Raw genomic sequence first — 18,347 nt, forward strand, 5'->3', positions numbered from 1 at the left:
CCCGCAGTTGTTCGCATTAGTTCTGCGCGAGTTATCATTCTATCTTTCCGTTCTCGCAGGTGTGAACTCATGGAAGCGTTCAATGTACATTACCGGTACAGGCACGGAAACATAACAGCCGATGAGAAATACAGTGTGGACCTCTGGGGTTTTGGGGCTCTGTTATGGAACTCCATAAAATGTCATCCGGCCCAACCTACAAGGACTTCCCCAGTCGTCTCAACAATGACAGACAATGTTTTTGAGTCTTCCTTATTGTTCAACTTCAGGATGTGTCTCGTGCCTCTGTTCGCATGAATGGAGGGGACCCCTCAGAGACATTGTCATGAATGGGGCAGTGGGACTCTTCTACCTATTTTGCATGTGAAAAGGGGACCAGTTTGGACTCCCTGCTTTTTATGTGACAGGTACTTTGCTTCTACCCCATATTCTCGACGGTTGCCCGGAGAACTCCAACATAAGGAAACGAATACCAAGACGAAAGCCTTCTGCTGTTGGTCCGATATCGTGGATCAGCTGGATGTCACTCGAGGTTCCCGGTGACATTGACATTGACATCAGAATGCGCCAATGTCTCTTGCCTCGTGGTGCCCTCGTGGCTCCATGCTGTCTCCTCGATGCAGTCGGGTGGTTTCCTGTTTGCGGACTCACTCAGCCATCGCTAGTTAGTAGGACCTGACTATAACGAGCCTCGCGAGCTAACATAACAAGAGCAAGTGTTCCGTGCTTTATTTTGGGTTTGACTTCTGCTTACAAGTCACAACGACACTATGAGCATTCGAGATGAGTGCGGCAAAAGAGGCAATACTTCTCCAGGGGAGCCTTGTGCCCACATCGAACCCCATTGAGCCCCCATCATCGTCACCCGAGATTTGGTCCGCCGGCGAAACGTCCCCAACTGGGAAATGCTGCCCGTCATCACAGAAATCCGGGGGACGGCATCTCCCTTGGCTCCAAAACCAACAACGACATCCTCCACACCACGGACTCCTCCCAGAACCCCGTTCACGACTCCTCTCTGTCCTCCACCTTGAAAAGCCACAAGATCACCAATGGATTTCTCTAGGCCTTCGTTACTGTCAGACGGGAACACGACGTTTTCCACAATGTCCACTATCGAAACTTTTAACCATCATCAGTTCCCGTCCTATTTCGCTGACAGAGATGTGCTAGAACGGTCCCTTTTTGTTCAGCGTGCTCAGCTACCCCGCAGTGGTGCTGGTTGCAGAATGATATTCCTGGTGGTGAGGGAGATGACCTGATCCTTCAGGAGTTCACGCAGTTCAGCTTCAGCTTCCTTCAACTTCTTGGTACTACGGACGAATGGTTATCCTCGAGTACCTCGACGGCCCAAACCAAACTAGAGGTTCGACAAGTCTTGGTTCATCGCGATTGGTTAATAACAGCCTTAACCGACTCACACCAGACCACTACGGTCCGCGACCACCATCACAAACTCGCAAACTCGCAAAGCTCGCAAGCATCACCATCCTTCGTATATAAGTCATTAGAGAGAGTCAAAGAGAGGAATGGTGCAGCCCGTTAGCGTCCGACCTCCCGCATCCTCACCTGCGCCTATCAGGGGCTCACACAGTCCGATCTTCCATTGTCTTTCGTTTCTTCGTTGGTCGTGATTCGCCAGCGAGTTGATAGCCCAAGGCTCTAACACTAAAAACGAGGAGGCTTCCTTCCCCAGGAAAATCCTCATGGGACGTATAGAAATCCGGGGAAATGTCTCCGGGTTGATGACTGGAGGGCCATTAGCATCAAGAAATATCTCCAAATGGAAATTGTCGCGATGTTCAACGTTCGCACTTTGTACCCTGACTACCTATGTAAAACACCATCACCCACCTCTGTAACGGCCTTCAATGGTGCCCGACTCCCCGAATCCATCGAAATTGATTTTCGATCCCCTTGTTTCAGCACCCCAATAGTCAGCAGTAGTGTAGATAAAGATCTTCGTTAATTTCCAGCAACCACACCACTACACTACTGCTTGACACAAGCTTTCCCTCCCGCATTTCTTTCATCTCTCAAATGAATTTCCCATCTTCCGTCTGAGCCACGATCGGACCGTTCCCCATCTCCTACGGTCCCCATTCTCATCCCGTCCTTCACAAAGCAAGTGCGCCGAAGTCCCACACATCCCCTCACCCAAGCACCCAAGTGGGAATTTGTTTACACGACCCCTGAGCCCCTGCCGCTGCCGCTGGTTTTCCGCCCAGTCCGCCCAGACCACACTGCTCCCCGCATTCTCACCGAGCCGGGACTTCCCAGGATTCCAGGAACCCCTCACCGACCGATCACCGACCCCATTTCACTGTGGAAACGGGGGCGGGGCGGGGCGGAATTTAAGCGAGAATACCGATTCCGGTCCCATTGCCTGAGACCGTGAGGGGAAGGCGGAGAAAGGTCCGTCGGGGTTTTTGGGAACCCTAACCCTTACCTACGCAGTAAACTGCTTTCATTCTGGCTGGTCTTCCTGGTTGGGCTTCCAGGCTCTGAAGGACGACAACACTCAGCATTGCAATGTTCAAAAAGAAAAAGGATTTAAATCAACGAAGTTACAAAGGAAGTGATTCTTTTTGCTTCTTCGTATGGCGCAGTCCTGTACCTATCCCATTCTCTCCTGCTGTTGATGTGCGTTCCCTGTGTCTAAGGTACTGACTGACGTGCCTCCCTGCCTCCTGCGTACCCTTACCTGAGTTATACCTACCTTGCATACTCATATGTGCTCGAACCGCATTTTACAGTAGACGCCTGCAGCTGTCTGGACCCTTCTGTCAATGACTCAATGAGATGAAAAGGAACGATGCAATTCAAAAGAACGACGTACCTACTCAATCTATGGAAATCCAACACTGGCACGACTGGCTGCCTTGCATTGATGTCGTTGTGTACAGCTGCAGCTGCAGCAATGGTGGTTTTGTACGTGCGTACAAGCAAGTTCAATTAAAGATGTGCGTCAGCTATGTACATGCTTCTTTACTGCTTCTTTTGATCATCGAGTTCGATTTGATTGATGCGTGTCAATGTTGATGAAGCGTTCAATACGCTCAAAGGAGGATGAAACGATATCAAAGAGATACACCGGAGCGTGTTAAACATTTCTTGTATATACCACATATACGTACTATCCAACAACTAGCTGAGCGTCCCCACCTCACATATCATATATACTACCAACTATTTTACACATCTGTATCTCAACTGTCACCACCGACCAAGCCCTCAACAACCTCAGTAACCTTCTCGACCACCTTCTCCGCCACCTTCCCCTCCTCGATAATCTCACTTTCTTCTCCAACCTCAACCCCAGCAATAAACGCCGCACTAACTGGCTCCAAAGCGCTCACAAAAACGCACAACAAGCTCGCAATAACAAAATGACTAATCGTGCTTCCAATCTCCAACCAGCTGCCCTCATCCTTGACCACCCAAAAGAAGTATAGTGTCAGGATGTCGCTGATCCCCATGACCACCATGAACAGGGCCGAGGGCGCGACGCCGAGACGCTTGTTCAGGATGCCCAGGTTGGCGCTGATGAGGGCGAACGGGATCATGAGCTTGAGGATCAGCATGGCGCCCTGCGAGAATGGGTCGAAGATGGGGATGAGGCGATAAACCGAGTCGAGAGAGAAGGACGAGACGGAGGCGACGTTGCCGGTTGAGAAGAAGGCGGATTGCAGGAGGATGAAGAAGAAGAGGGCGACGCGGGCATCGTGGAGAGTCAGGGGCCGGAAGGGGGCTGGGAGATGAGATTCGGTGGATGTAGTTCCCTTCTTGGTGGTGACCTGTGACGTCTTGGAGGAGAACTTCTGGACTGCGTGTTCGAGGCGGACCCAGCTCACGAGAAGAGCGGAGAAGGCGAGGTAGAAGAGACCCTCGTAGGAGATGGTGAGAATAACAAAGGTCGGAGCGCAGGTGAGGAAGATGACAAGGATCCGGTGCATGTAGTGGTTGTTGGGTTGCAAACGGTAGGCCAAGGGCATGAGGAGTGATGCGACTGTTGTTGAGCTTGAGTTAGTGAAGAATCACAGCCGCTGACCACGACAGGAATTTACCAAGAGTAACCCAGCCCATAATCTGGTTGCCACGAGGAAGGCCTTGCTTGGCCTGCAGCGAAAGGGCACTGGATCGAGTGATGATGATGGAAAGCACAGTGAGGCCTACTTGGATACCGACAAGTGACCTAGACAGGTGGTTCCTAGAAGCAGGCTTCGCGTTCCATGAGAAGTCAGCGAGGACAAAGTCCTCAAAGATAAGGTAAAGAAGGCCGATGACGACCATCAAGACGCCCCCGATCGTACTATACACATATTAGTAAGTGGGAGAGAACAGCAAGGGGATGTACACTAACATGAGGTTGACGTCCTCTACCTTCATCGCTGGCAGAAGCGTAAAGGTGCTCATGGCGATACAAGAGAGGAACCAGGTGGCAGACAGCGCACCATGCTTCTTGAGGAAGGACAGACCATGGGTGAAAGGCCAGAAAGAACCTAGCACGAAGAGAATGGTGAGAATCTCGCGGTGGATGTAGCCCAGGGCAAGCGACTCAATGGCGCCAACATAAAGCGCGCTGTTGAGCACAAACGAGGCCACACTGCCACCCGAGTTGATATGGCCAAGCAATTCCCTACGACCTTCCGCAACATTTGCGCGACGCGCACAAACCTCTTCCCAGAAAAAGACCGGGAAGAAGGCATAAGCGTAATAGGTGAGGGGTGACTTTGAGATGACAAAAGACGCATAGAACGCGACGAGAACTGAGGTGAAGAACAGGCCTCCGCCAAGAGTTCTCGAAGGCCGCACACGACCATGTAGGACGTGAAGATCAACGACCGTTGTAAGAGCATAAGCGATCCAGCCGAGGTAACCGATGGTGATGAGTGCTCTCAGAAATAGCCAGTCGTATGTCTGGAGGTATCTCAAGCCACCAAGGCCGACCTTCATAAGGGCAGCTGATTCTTCAATGGCTTCCTCGTAACGGCCGGCATCGATGAGCTGGCGAATGTCGGCAACGCGACGTTCCGGAGAAAGGCCGCTGTCACCAAAAGGCTGATATGGCCTATACTTCAACTCAGTGGCCTTCTTCTTTTCCTCCTTCACACGGTACTGCTCCAAGATACCCTGCACATTCACCAGCGAGGCCTCGGCCTTCTCTTTGATGTCGGCAGCAAGGAACGACAGGGGAAGTTCGCCGACCGAGTTGGCAGGAAACTCGACGCCAACAAGGTAGGACATGAGAGCAGCAACATCAGCCTGAGCAACATCATGCCTCCTGACGTGGTCCAAGTTCCAGTCCGCAGAATACTCATCATGGCCGGGCGCCACTTGACCTGGGTACAGTTGAGGTTTGGCAACCCCTGAGCCCCAAGCAATCAGGGGGGTGCGTGTGTTGTCTGGGTGACCATCGCCATGACTTCCCCAGTCGCTCATACCGTGGTCTGCGGTAAACACGAACGCAGTCCTATCATCGCGGTAGAAGTCGCGGAAGAGCTCAGCAACCTCCTTCACACCCTGATCGACAATTTTGATGTTGTTGAGGTACTCCTTTGAATAAGGGCGGTATGAATGACCCGTAGTATCCAAACCTAGCAAATGCAGGAAGAAGACAATCTTGTCCTGGCGAAGCGCCTCTGCAAGCTTCTTTTCCCTACGCGCCTCAGCAAAGAAGTCTTTTACGTGGTCAAAAACCCAGAGGTCGAGCTGGGTGGCGTCCGACGAGAAATCCTCGAACTCGTGTCCGTATGTATAGGCGTCAACTCTCCCAGGCACAGCTCCCTGCTCAAACATTGGTAGAATATCCGGGCTACCCCAGCTCCACGTATGCCGACTGCGGTTGAACAAGCTGTCAAAGTTGACTGGGTTCAACTTCCATCCTGTCGTAACGGCTGATACATCCTCGTACAAGCCGGCGATGAGCGCAACATGGCCTGGTCGAGATTCGGTCGGGACGCGCGTATGGGAGACACCAAAGGTTCCTTGTTCCAAGATCTTTGATCGCAAGTATGGGGCGAGAGGTCTCGGGGTCATATCTGCATCGGATTTGGGGTACGGTTCGGGATGGGACTGAAGTGCCTTGTCGGCACGCAAGCCGTCTCCTGAAGGATGATGATGCGATCAGCGCCTGGCCATAACATGTTGGATTCGGAATAGCCAACTTACCTACGAACAGAACCAGTCGATCCGCGGGTGCATTACGATTTGGGGGTCGTTCAACATTAAACAAGCGCATGCCAGTCTCTATGGGACTGACAAAATAGATGTCGAAGATGGAGAAGATGTAGGCGAAGTGGAAGATGACGGCGATAGCCAGGAACCTGAACCGTGGAAAGGCCGCCATGATTAAGTCGATTTGAGGCCAAAAAATGGCCACTCAGGGATGGACGTGTGTGCGATTTTGTACAATTATTATATCGAGCTTTGTTGTATATGCGAATCGTAAATATTAAGTCGGGCGCATCATGGCGCAGCAGCAGTTGGGTTGGATTTCGACGAAGTTAGGGGTTCAAGGGTCAGTCTTGAACTTGAATCAGAGCATAAACAGCTGGTTGAAACGAAAGAAATGGGTCACAGCAGCCCTCAAGGTACTCCAAAGAAGATCAACAAAAGCTCAGTTGGGAAAAGAGCAAAGAGAATGCAGAGCTTGACGTTGTGATTCGTGGTCCCAAATTTCGGCCGCTAGAGATTCGCGATACCAATGCCACGACGGGGGGAGCTGTTCGAGCTAGGCGTTGGGCCAGTGAAGTACCCGCGAAGGAGACGGGACTGAAACTCGTGGTCCGTCAGGGTGCACGCCAGCTGTCAGGAGAGACTGTCAAAGCGGCCTGTCAGTCACTTTCGGCTGGTCTTTGGGTGCTCCTTCCCCCTGCAGCGAGAGCCACTTAAAACAGCTGCCGCAAACGTGACTTCGCGGCAGCTCTTGGATTGCCTGCCGGGCAAATTCACGCGACGACGCGCTCCAGAGTTCAGACATTCAGCATCACTTCACTCTCTGAATAGTAACTTGACTCCATCGAGATTTGATTAGCACAAGCTATCAGCGAGAACGGAAGCACTGTCTTGAGACTACCCAACTTTGTGTTCTCGCCATGGAGGATTACAAGACGTACCTGGTTGAGAACGTTCTCAGTGATGACAAGGTGGTAAGTCACCTACCCGATCACAAGTTGATGCCATATGGTACTGGATCAGAAAAGTGCAAGTTCGCAACTAACAACGGACTAAAAATCAAGGTCACATACCGCTTACTTAGCCGGGCCCTGCGCGTACACCCCAATGTAGCTAAGCAGTAAGTCAATATCAAGCTCTCGTCACCTTTATGGGAAGCAGGGCCAAGAACAAGTGACTTACACCACATAGAATGCTTCATGATTTCCACAAGACCCAGAGCACCAAGAAACCTGGAAGTGTCTATGCCACTTACCTGCTATACGGTATCAAAAAGTCCATTCACCATCAAAATGGAAACGCCATGGACATCGACTTGCCCAGTTCGCTTCCCGATGCTGACCCTGTAGACGACGACGATGTGCCTTCATACACCCTTGCACTTGTCCAGGAGGACCGGTTAGCAGATGTCCTCAGGGACTACGAGACGGTATCATCGATACATGTCTACAGCATCGGACCTCACCCAGCCAAGGACCTCACGCTGCTTGTCGATGCCGCCCAAAGTGCGCTAGCCATCAAGGATGATGTTAAGAAGCCACGACCCCGTACCATCGTCAACTCTCACGTACGCCGAAGGGAAATAAGGGGATCGGGGTTCAAGGCTGCCGCTGCCGCCCCCATCAAGCAGGAGTCGAAGGCTAAAGCAGCACCCACGAAGACGGCACCTGCTAAGCCATCGCCAGCGCCCGCTCCTGCGGCCGCGCCAGCAAAGCCCAAGGAGGAGAGCAAATCCGCTACACCGGCTACGGAACCCGAAGCACAAGCTGCTGCTGCCACCAAGAAACCTGCGCCATCCCTCAAGCGCAACACCTCCGCCGTCTCTGGTATTATGCAAGCCTTCTCCAAGGCCGCCTCCCTGCCCAAGAAGGCCAAGACATCAGCAAAGTCTACTCCCGCTGCTGAAGATACTCCCGTTGTTCTTTCAGACGATGGAGAAGATGATGACGACGACGTCCCGCTGCCAAAACCCGGCGCGACATCTTCGCGGAAGAGCAGGAAGGAGCGCGAGGAGGAACTGAGGAGAATGATGGAGGACGACGAAGACGAGGACATGGAAGACAAGGCTGATTCTCCTGCCCCAGAGGAAGAGGAACCCGTCGTCGAGGAGCCATCGGCTAAGGCTGAGGCTGCCAAGGAGGAAGACAAAGAGATTGTGACGACAACTGGTGATGGTCGGAGGCGTGGAAAGAGGAGGGTTATGAAGAAGAAGCAGATCATGGATGATCAGGGATATCTGGGTAAGTTTCTTCTTGCACAGGTCCAGCCACTGCATGGCTACATGACATGGATACTGACGTGTCATCATCACAGTCACCATACAGGAATCGGCATGGGAGTCCTTCTCTGAGGATGAGGCTCCGCCAGCCTCCAAGCCGAAGCTCAAGGTTGCGAGCTCGGTGCCACCCGCAGCGGCCGGGAAAGGGAAGAAGGCGGCGCCCAAGGGACAGGGCAACATCATGTCGTTCTTCTCCAAGAAGTAGTGTCTGATTGGCTTCATGTTTGCGAGATCTCAGGCTTGGAATCCGGACCAGATCATCTTGTGTGTTGTCGCGGACCGTCGAGTTGCTTATCTTTTAGAAGTTCTTAGGCCTTTCTGAAAAGAAATCTACTACACATGTCTGCTAGACAAACCCCAACAACAAAAATTTACGCGTTGCGTCCTCAGCTGAGCGGTCTTTGGTGGTATCTTTCCCTGTTTTCTCTTCCCTCTTGCCTCGTAACAACCACGTCGTGTTTAAGTTAATGTATGGCGCCCGCCGTGTCACCCACCACTGCATCGTCAGCAGCAGCAGCAGCAGCAGCAGCAGCATTTCCTTCGTTTAGGTTTTGAAAAGAATCTGAAACAAGCGGTTGGAGTAGGCAGGCAGACGGTCCGACGGCTCAGCCAGCATCAGCAGCAGCAGTACTGCAGTGGCAACAGAACACGTTGCTGTGCCTCCGTCTCCTTTTCTGTCTTTGTTTGTCGTTCCTCTCTCCCTCGCTGTTCTGTTACACACCTTGCACATACACGTGTGCATACATACCTACCTTCGTCGTCAAGGTCCGTATTCGACGCCCTCTTGTTGCACGCTGTTCTCGATACGGTACCGAAGGAGCGGCCTACACGTCTGTCTGTCTTTTGTCTGTCGGGCGAGCGGGCGGTGTGTGAGAAGTTGTCTGTGTCAGATGCATGTATGTCTCAAACCGATAAACGTACAGTACTGTGTAAGTTCAGTATGTACGTACGTATGTGTATAAAGGGACCAACCCAACAGTGCTGCAGGTCCAGTGGTCAGCTAGGCCAGTCAGGTAGTGTACATAGTGATGGGAAAGGTGTGAAGTGGTTTGTCTCAGGGACATGTTATTGTTGGTGGCTTTTCCTCTCTTTCACTTTGCCCATTCCATATCCATCTCTGTCGAGATTGCTTTGCGCAAGAAACGCCATCCAAGATCAAGACCAAGAGGTCGTATAGAAGACAAGTAGAGAAAAGGAGAGACGAAAAAAAAATCAAAGAGCGGCTTCATAAGAAGTGGAGGCGAGGGGGAAGAAAAAAAAGGGGAGAAAGCAAAGAGGGTGAGCGTGGGAAACACAAGCACCAAGGAGTCCGGGGTTGGGAAGGAAGGACGATAAATGACCCAAACGGGCGGGACGCATGACTTTACACCAAATACGGGTGCAGTTACCTACATACCCGACAGTTTGGGAAGAAGAGGGGGGACGGGAGGTACCCAGACGTGCCAGATCAAGATAGAAAATAGAAAAGCAAACATGGCGAAGACTATTTGATTTTGGGGGCTGGGAGGAGGGAATGGCAGGAGGGGTGATGATCACTGAGGCGATGATGATGAGGCGGTAAAAGGGTCTGGCCAAGGAATTGTTGACTGTTGCTCGACAGTTATCTGTCCGTGATGGTTCGTCTTACTGTTTTTCCAATTTTGGTGTTGAGGTGTTCAGTTCGTAAGCGCTGGTTCCGATACCCTCCAGTTATTTTGGGTCTTGAAGTAATGGGATGAGATGGAGGACGATCGAACACGATAAGACCTATTTGAATGTTGCTTGACACGATTGACGACATGAGCCTTGGTGGATGGACTCAGAAGTCAAACTTCGGGTTGACAGTCGGCTCCTTACCCCCCTCTCTGTCCGACAAGAAGCCTTTTACACTTCTGTTACACTGCCTGTGTGTACCACTCGTGAACTCCCTTTTGGATCTGCCACTGTTCACGAGAGTCTCAAGTCATCGATCCATAACTTTTTCTTGCGCACTTTGTTGAGCCATTCCCCAAACCTCGAGCCATGGCGATTTACCTACCCATCTTGCTGGGAGCGAGAAACAGCTTCATTTGACGCAACCAGTCGGGTTATCCCATCATCAGCCACCCCCCACCACATGCCATGTGGATTAGAGGATATATGCGAGATTCAGGCCTCAGGCGAACCTCCGTTTTGAATATCCTCTCCGCAGTTGCTCGTCGCTCACTCAGACACCCAGCACTGAAAACCAAGGGCGGTAAAACAAGGAACAAATATGTCCCTTTCGGATAAGTCAGTTACACGACGACGACGCGCTTGATGCTTGACTTTGATCATCGGGATGCCAGAAAGAGAAGGAACAGAAACGGTGAACAGAGAAGAGGCTAAGTACCAGTGCTTATGGGCTGAATGGCCAGGCATTGACAGCATCTCGTAAAAGTGCAGTGCATTTGGTACGGTATATTTGAACCAAACCACGCTCTTTCCACAACAACTCCCATGACTCCTTCCCACGTAGACCACGTAACGGAGAGAAAAGTCACATCAAAGACGGCAGTCACCAAGATCAACCCTGCTTCCTCCTTCCTAGGCAAGGGAAAACGTTCGCACTGAAAGATGATCCCGAACGCTGATGCGATGGCTGACATGGAAGGAGAATATCGCCAAGGTTAAGTCAAGGACAAGGACAAGGACAAGGAACAAGTCATTTTTCCTTTTGTCAAAAAGAAAGCTCCTAGCCGCCCGCCCCCTCAGCACTCCGACAGTCAGGATTTATCATTGGAATTGTTTATGCCTTTATCGGGGAACTCAAAAGGCATTTGTAACAGCAGCCCCGGTCATCTGGTATTCTGGCCAAGGTAAGCAGCCAGGTTACCAGATGTGTAGCGTAGCCAAAGCGACCAGGAAAGAGGGAAGGGGAAGTTCAACCAGGACTCCATCCACATTCCCAACAATCAGGACAGGCTTGCCAGGCCAAGGGACAGGTCAAGGGATCAAGGTGAGCGAGCGAGCCCGCCCATGAGCCCGGTAAACACGAGATGCCCTTGCCAACATGCCAACGACTGAACCCAACCGGCCGGGCGGCGTACTTAAGGTACTGTCAACAAGGGATTTTGCGAACATGAACCTTGTCTTGTCGTTGCCTGTTGTCTGGTTGTCGGGAATGCTTCCAACGTCACTGGTTGGGTTTGTATTTTGACGAGGTCCGGGTGTTGGTGAAATCTGACCCAGGCCTGTTGTTAAGGAAGGCGCGAAACAGGACAATTCCGGACGGACTTTCCACTTCCAAAGTTTCAAGGGACCTTCCCGTTGCAGGTACCCATTTAGACCAATTCTCGCCAAATTAATACGGTAAATCCATACCAGTCCATTTTACAAAGAGTAAAGAATGCGCTCATCGCCGAAGTTCACAAAGCCTGGTAATCAGATAATCCAGACATGGTCTGTCGTCGTTGGAATGTTTTGAAGCTCTCCCGTCGTTCCCCGCTGTCGCCGCCGCCTTCGCCTGACCCGCCATCCCGCCGCTTGGTCGGTGATCCTTTCCCGTCTCTGTCATCCCACCTGCCCACTTTTCAACCGTTCCACGTGGAAGGCAATGATCTTCGCACAAAGACGGGAGCCAAGAATAACCACAACACTTCAGTCCCTTCAAAACAAAGTTCTCAAAATCCAATGAGTCTTGCGATGATCTTATCACTTTGTTGTTGATAATTCCAGCAGAGGTCGGAAATGTAAAGATGACATAGTGTAGATCTACATAGTTACCTCATTCTTTCAAGCAGCCTTTACGAAGTGAACTCAAGTAATTCTCCCTCCATTCCACTCTGGGCCATAAGCCTAGCTTCGCTCGCTCCGTGTCTCGCTCCCTGGTATCATACAACTTCAAGTCATGTCTCATGTCAGGGGGAACTAAGAGACCAGCCCTTCAAACCAACGCTCCTGCACTCCAACCAATACCGCTGGTTCCATCCCAAACTTCTAGCGTAGAGCACCGACGTTAGGGACTCGCTAACTGCTGCCAGGGACCGGACCAGACTGGACTTAAACTTGCATATCTCGGACTTGTCAAATAGTCCCAGGTCCAGACCCGTCCATCTGACTGTCCCTAAGACCCCTAGGCTCATCCCGCCAGTGCCGCGTAAATTTGTCAAATGTCATCACACTCATTGCACTACACGTGTCCCTAGTAGTGGCCAAAAAGATCCAGACCCGGGGAGTCGGGCCCGAACGGTGGGGTCTGGCGGGTTCAACGGGTTTGATGGAGTCTGTGACTGAGTGACGGGTTCGGGCTGGAGGTGGAGGTGGGCGGACGCTTTGAGTTCGGGTCCGTGGAGAACTTCAACAGTAACGGTAACTGTCCACGGGTCCGGGTAAGGTAGCTGAGTTGATTCGGGTTCACTGAACTGAATGACAACGAATGCCTATCGCAATGCATTTCATTCCAGCCACTGGAAGTATTCTGAGTATGAAGGTGCTTTTTTTTCTTTCTACTTGCGTCGTTGCGGCGTTGCCAGCTGGCTGGCTGGCTCGGTCCCGCTACACTTTAATGCCGACCACACTACCTACACCTGCGTGTGTGTACACGTGTAGCTAACCACCTCCTCGGTGCCAGAGGTCCCAACAGCCAAACACAATTCCAGCACCCTATCGTCCATTCCCGCGCCATTGGGACCGTGGCCCCCTCTCTTTCTCTCTTGCTCCAATCTTTGCCATTTCTCCACGTCTGTGTGACACCAATCTAAGCAAGTCCGAGGCACAGTTGGTCAGATGGGTTCAGGTACACTACGGGGTCCCGAACAGAAATTCTCCCAGCAGCGAGAAAAGGAGGGGCGGCTCGGAAGATCGAGAACCAATGAGACTAAACCAATGACCTCACTTCCGAACGGGTCCAGTCAGACTGTCGGGCTTTCAGAGCGACCTCCTGTGAGGAAGAATCCCAAACTCGGTCGGGGCTTCTGTCTGCCGATTGTCCTATGGTTTCCAGAGGATCATCAATGCGGACAAAACTACGTGTACGGGAGTGATACCGATACAACGGTTGAGAGGCTGAGTGGACTGACAGTGAGGATACGGGACACAAAGAGGGGTCTCGAGGGGGCAAGAGGCGTAAGCGTAAGGGGTAAAAGAGACGTTGTTTGTTAGTTTTGTGTGTCGTGAGTTGATGAGGTGGCGAATAAGTTTATTAGCTGGCGAGCGGTTAGCGGGACTCGTAACCGCCAGCTGTTTAGTGGTCATGTTGGGAATTTTCGCCGTGTGCGTCTGTGTGTTCTGTGTGAATGTCGCGATGTAGTATTGCAGGTGCAAGATCGCCGATTTTGGTAAACGCTATTGGTATGTGGTGTGCTTGTGGTGTGCGAAGCGTTTGCGTTCCTGGGAACACGAGGAGTGGGTGGCGACTTTTGCTGAAAATTGCGGAAGAAGCCCCGGTGGGACGGGAGGGGGATGAAGAAAATGCTTCGGGGGTCAGTCACGAAGTGTATAGGGCAAAGAGCAAAGTTTTCGAGGCTCATGGGAACAGCTTGATATATATTGCGCCTATAGAGATCTGTGTCCTAGTCTTTCCCTTCCATGACCACGGGGAAGCTGTGAGATACCTTCAGCTCCATTCACCTCCTATTACTTAACCAGACATGTTGTGTTCTCTCCCCAGATTTTGCAATTGGTATGCAGGATCCGTAAAGTTAGGCATCAAATTGAGCGCCGATGTAGTGAATGACGAGAAAATATGCGAAGAAAATCAGAGTCGTTTGTTTCGTCGCAGAAAAATTTCCAAGCATGCAAAATGGGGTAAAAACATGCGCGTGTCTCATATCGATGCTAATGATGATGGTGTGTAACCTTTGAGAATGAATGCATGCATCTTCTGTGAGCGATAAAAACTTGCGAAAGAGTCTGGGTAATAGCGAGCCGAAAACAGCAAAAACAAAAAGAGCAAAACAAAACCAGAAAAGACCAAAAACAGATATCATCAGCTTCCTTCGCTTAAACCTTCATTTTCATCGTGTTCTAATATCCTCCGTTCTTTCCCTCCTAGCAGAGCGACAAGGACACCGGAAACGTATCGCGTTACTTGAGCTTCATCGCCTCCAGCTTTGCTTGTATGCTCTTCCAAGCTTCGGGATCGGGCTGGGGTTCCACCCGCTTCGGCGCAAGTCGCTCGGTGTTTCTGTTGAAGCACTTGGGGCAGGTGGTGACATTTGGCTCCGAGGGGAAGATGTTATTGCACGCCTTGCATTCAAAGTGAGCTTGGCGCTTTGAGGGCTGGTCTCCAGGATAGCCGTAGGGGTACTTGTCCTTCTTGGATCTGTTCAAGGGGTCAGCATAACTAGATTTTTAATGTCAGGGAAATGCGGTAGAACTTACGGATCCCGAGGGCAGTCAGTGCAACGGACGTGCTGGCAATTCTGGCAAGTCTTGACTCCAGAAGTGAAAAGATTCTTGCAGCCACAGCAAGTCCTGCGCACACGTTGGCGAGGCTTCTTGTGAACCAAATCCTGAGCTCCGGTCTTGGCGGGACGTCTGAGGACAAGATCCTTCTCGCGCTGCTTCGGGTTCCAGTCGGGGATGATGGGGGCGTTCTCGGCACGCTCCTTGATTATCTGAGCGCGCTTCTTCCTGCTCTCTTCCCTCTCGGCCTCGGTCTTCTTGGACGGAATGCGAGGACACTGCTTGCACCGCGTATGCTTGCACTTGGAGCACTCCTTGGAAGCTCCGAATGAGGTGTCGCACTGGTGGCACTTGCGGTGGACACGCATCTTGATGGGCTTCTCAACACGGAGAGCATGGCCCTCAGTCGAGTGCCACTCGCTAGGCTTCAACTCCAGGCCATAGAGCTCACCGAGCTTCTTGGCACGCTCCTCGAACAACTGAGCGCGGGGGACCTTTTCAGCATTGGGGTCAGCAGCCTTGGCCCCAGTAGCAGCAAGGGCAGTCTTGGTGGTGCTATAGTCATTTGTTAGAGATTGGTTCAAGTGATCAAGTGAAGCCAAATACAATTCATGGTCAATGATCAGATTGGGAGCACCAAGCTCAAAGCTGACTGACTGTGTGCCAACCAGTGCCCAATCATCAACCCCCCAGCAACTTCAGAAAGAAATAGGCCTTACCTCTTGGCGTTTTCCTTGCCCTTCTTGTCGGTGGTAGCAGCGGGATCGGCGTTCGCGGCGCTGGTCGAAAGTCGCTTCGTCTTCAGAACCGTCTTCATTCTCGCCAAGACCTTGCCGAAACCCTTCTTCTCCTCCTTAGGGACCGCGGGTCCCTCCTGTGTAGCCGAACTCATGACGATGGCGTTGTTCTTGATCATAGGGTCGGTTTGTTTAGGGTGGGTTGGTATAACTGTAGTCGGGTTTGCTGACATGAGTAGATGGATGATGTATTAGTCGTGTGGTTGTTGGTGGTGTTGTTGCTGATATAATTCGGTTCCAAGCCCTTGGGATCAAAGGTGAGATAAGACCCAAAACGCCGCAATTCCAACCAATCCCCGTCGATCACTGCCTCTCCTACACTCGGAGTATTTGTTGTCGGGGTTCTTGGGTTGTTGACAGACAGACACACACGGCTTATGTGTGTTGTCCTGTTGTGTGGATAAGGAAAGAGAGGAGAGGGTTCCTCGTTCTTGGGAAGTGGGATTGAGGGAAAGAAAAGGGAACTGGGCGGCCGGGGGAGGAGCCCGGGGGGTACGGGGTACGAGTACGGCTGGGAAACCCCAACTGCAGACTGCCTTGGGTGGGCTTTGAGCTGTCCACTGACAGGCTACAGGCATGCGGGAACAGGGACGAGAGGAGCAGTCAATCCCGGTGGGCTCATGGAGACCGCCAAGTGAGTTGGAATGGCAGGAATGCCTGTCAAAACGGAACAAATGGAACGGTGGACGGTGTTAATCACGGAATTTGATGGCTGCAAAACACATCCATGTAGGACTAGACAAAGCAGCCCCTGGCGGTAAAACAGAGTATCATTGAAATGTACGGTATCGTATCATGCGATACGCCCACTTTAGTGTACTGCGTTTTCCCGTACGCGCAGCAATGCTCTGACTGGTGGCAGACGGTGGCACATGGTGGGACTGGGTGGTAACCGGGAAACATACCCAGTCGTTTTCTAGCCCAAAACAGCAGCTGGTCCCCGAAAACCCTCGGTCGGCGCAGGAACAGAACGGAGACATGAGCCAACAAAAACACCTCTGCCGGCACTCCAGCGTGGAAGGTGGACATCACGATGTCGTCCCAGCCTCACGCCAGTGACACCTGCGCTTTGTGACCGTGATCCTGTGAAAGAAACATTCATCTTCACGGGGTGGAAGCAGGGGATGGGTGCAGCGCGCTAGCAGAAATTCGTGACAGAACCGGTATGGCTGTACGCTCTAGCCTCTGGCCGCCATGTCTGTTGTGGGACCCGGGGACAGGCGCCGGCCAAATCCGCCATCTGCTCCCATTTGGTCCATTTGGGCCGCCCACCGCTTGTCAATAGCGCACGTTAGCTTCACCATCGTCTGTCAGTGCTTTTGTGCGGGTTTTCACTGCGGTCAGAGGGAGGCCCTGCTCGGCCTGGTCACAGCAATAGAGCCAAGTGGACCGCAACGACGAGTTTCATCGCAGCCTTCAAGTTCACCATAATTAGCCCAATCTCCTGGACATCATGATGCCCAAGACCGCCAGGACCAGCCAGTCCACAACAGCATCAGTCGAAATACCTACGACCGGGCATCTGAATCAACTGTGGCTCTTCCGGCGTTGCAATCACTGATCAGTGCCATATTGTAGCCCCAAAAGTGTGTTATGGGTACTGGTACATACTGGAGATGGAGGAGCTGGCCCAGCGCCATGGGAATCTCAGAAGTTGAAGAGAACCCACCGAGGCTAAGATGCCTTCATTCGCAAGTCAAGGTTGCCTTGCGCAACAAAATGCTTTGCCTTGCCTAAAGAGTGGGTCTTTATCTGTTCAGGGGAACGGGTAGAGGCGTTTTGGAAAACATCAAAGGAAAGGTTGGTGGTGTTCATTGACAAAAAAAGCATCTCCGTCCGGCGTCAGTTGGAGGCGAGGTATAAAAAGACGACGACGGCCCATCCCGTCGTTGTTTTTGCCCTTTGTTTCGTCCCGCCTGGCACAGCAGGCAGTCAGCACGCAATCAACAGCGCAGTCTGAGACTCCATACCTCTGAGTCGGGACCGCGGCCCATTGGAACGTGACCCCGCCGTCCGGTGGTTGTTGACCGACTCTGTCTCTCCGGAGCAACAATCACCGTTTCAGAACCCAGGAGCTTGGTTGGGTTTTGACCGTTCTCGAGACGGGCCTCTCTGACTGGCGAACTGGGAACAGCGTCAAACATCATGCCCACAGGCCGTTCCATTCGACAGAGTCCTTTGCGGGGCTACAGCATCACGCTGTCAGGGAACCATGGTTCGAATGGGAAAACCACCCGGAACTCCCAGAATTTCAAGAATGGGCCCCTGGAATGCCACCCTGGCGACTCTTGTCCAAGTAAGCATCTCCATTGGCGCCATGCTTCCAGGAACGTTGCCGTTCGCTTCCGCCTCTACACCTCTCCACTCCTCAGAGCATCACCTCCACAATCTCCGTAGCATTGAACGCCATTAGTGTACCTTACGTACTGGACGTACAAAACACTTGTAATTCGCTCGTAATCCACCGGTATTCCAAAACGGCCTGGTTCTCCCTCTCTCCCCTTGGGACTTGTTCATCACCACAAAGGGGCATTCTAGCTTTGTTGTTGTTGTTGTTGTTGTTATTTTTAACGTCTACTTCCGCCTCCCGTAGGGCATGAGACGTGCCGCACCGGTGAGTCTAGCATACAAGATTAAGAGCAATGCCCTAACTGTCCACCAAAACCATTAATCCGAGGGCAAACCGAGGCCTATTGCCAGTATATATCATGTGTTGCCCATAGCGTAAACGCGGCCCAACACTTAAAATC

General features: G+C 51.9%; 3 protein-coding genes across 3 annotated transcripts; 1 reads left to right on the plus strand and 2 right to left on the minus strand.

The window, feature by feature from the left end:
- Positions 1-2,997: 2,997 nt before the first annotated feature.
- Positions 2,998-6,847, minus strand: SMAC4_01837 (uncharacterized protein). The gene is made up of 4 exons (XM_066089661.1): positions 6,172-6,847; positions 4,364-6,107; positions 4,068-4,312; positions 2,998-4,009 (listed from the first exon to the last, which is right to left on the minus strand). Exons 1-4 carry the CDS (start codon positions 6,347-6,349, stop codon positions 3,210-3,212), a joined length of 2,967 nt encoding a protein of 988 aa, XP_065946427.1. The 5' UTR covers positions 6,350-6,847; the 3' UTR covers positions 2,998-3,209.
- An 83-nt stretch (positions 6,848-6,930) lies between these two features.
- Positions 6,931-12,096, plus strand: SMAC4_01838 (uncharacterized protein). Its single transcript, XM_003348767.2, has 4 exons — positions 6,931-7,151; positions 7,242-7,297; positions 7,369-8,417; positions 8,491-12,096. The coding sequence occupies exons 1-4, from the start codon at positions 7,098-7,100 to the stop codon at positions 8,658-8,660; spliced, it is 1,329 nt and encodes a 442-aa protein (XP_003348815.1). The 5' UTR covers positions 6,931-7,097; the 3' UTR covers positions 8,661-12,096.
- Positions 12,097-13,923: 1,827 nt separating this feature from the next.
- On the minus strand, positions 13,924-15,987 carry SMAC4_01839 (uncharacterized protein). The gene is made up of 3 exons (XM_003348768.3): positions 15,520-15,987; positions 14,777-15,355; positions 13,924-14,717 (listed from the first exon to the last, which is right to left on the minus strand). The coding sequence occupies exons 1-3, from the start codon at positions 15,768-15,770 to the stop codon at positions 14,480-14,482; spliced, it is 1,068 nt and encodes a 355-aa protein (XP_003348816.2). The 5' UTR covers positions 15,771-15,987; the 3' UTR covers positions 13,924-14,479.
- Between the last annotated feature and the right edge of the window lie 2,360 nt (positions 15,988-18,347).

The sequence above is a fragment of the Sordaria macrospora genome, chromosome 3, assembly GCF_033870435.1.
Source record: "Sordaria macrospora chromosome 3, complete sequence".
NCBI lineage: Eukaryota > Fungi > Ascomycota > Sordariomycetes > Sordariales > Sordariaceae > Sordaria > Sordaria macrospora.

Excerpts from the sequence above, each read along its gene's own strand:
- SMAC4_01837 (XM_066089661.1), bottom strand. The coding sequence starts at position 6,349 with ATGGCGGCCTTTCCACGGTTCAGGTTCCTGGCTATCGCCGTCATCTTC. Across the intron at positions 6,108-6,171 it reads TCGACTGGTTCTGTTCGTAG|GAGACGGCTTGCGTGCCGAC; the intron begins GTAAGTTGGCTA and ends ATCATCCTTCAG. Across the intron at positions 4,313-4,363 it reads GTAGAGGACGTCAACCTCAT|TACGATCGGGGGCGTCTTGA; the intron begins GTTAGTGTACAT and ends ATATGTGTATAG.
- SMAC4_01839 (XM_003348768.3), bottom strand. The coding sequence starts at position 15,770 with ATGTCAGCAAACCCGACTACAGTTATACCAACCCACCCTAAACAAACC. Across the intron at positions 15,356-15,519 it reads GGCAAGGAAAACGCCAAGAG|CACCACCAAGACTGCCCTTG; the intron begins GTAAGGCCTATT and ends AAATGACTATAG. Across the intron at positions 14,718-14,776 it reads ACTGACTGCCCTCGGGATCC|ATCCAAGAAGGACAAGTACC; the intron begins GTAAGTTCTACC and ends CCCCTTGAACAG.
- SMAC4_01838 (XM_003348767.2), top strand. The coding sequence starts at position 7,098 with ATGGAGGATTACAAGACGTACCTGGTTGAGAACGTTCTCAGTGATGAC. Across the intron at positions 7,152-7,241 it reads TTCTCAGTGATGACAAGGTG|GTCACATACCGCTTACTTAG; the intron begins GTAAGTCACCTA and ends CTAAAAATCAAG. Across the intron at positions 7,298-7,368 it reads CACCCCAATGTAGCTAAGCA|AATGCTTCATGATTTCCACA; the intron begins GTAAGTCAATAT and ends TACACCACATAG.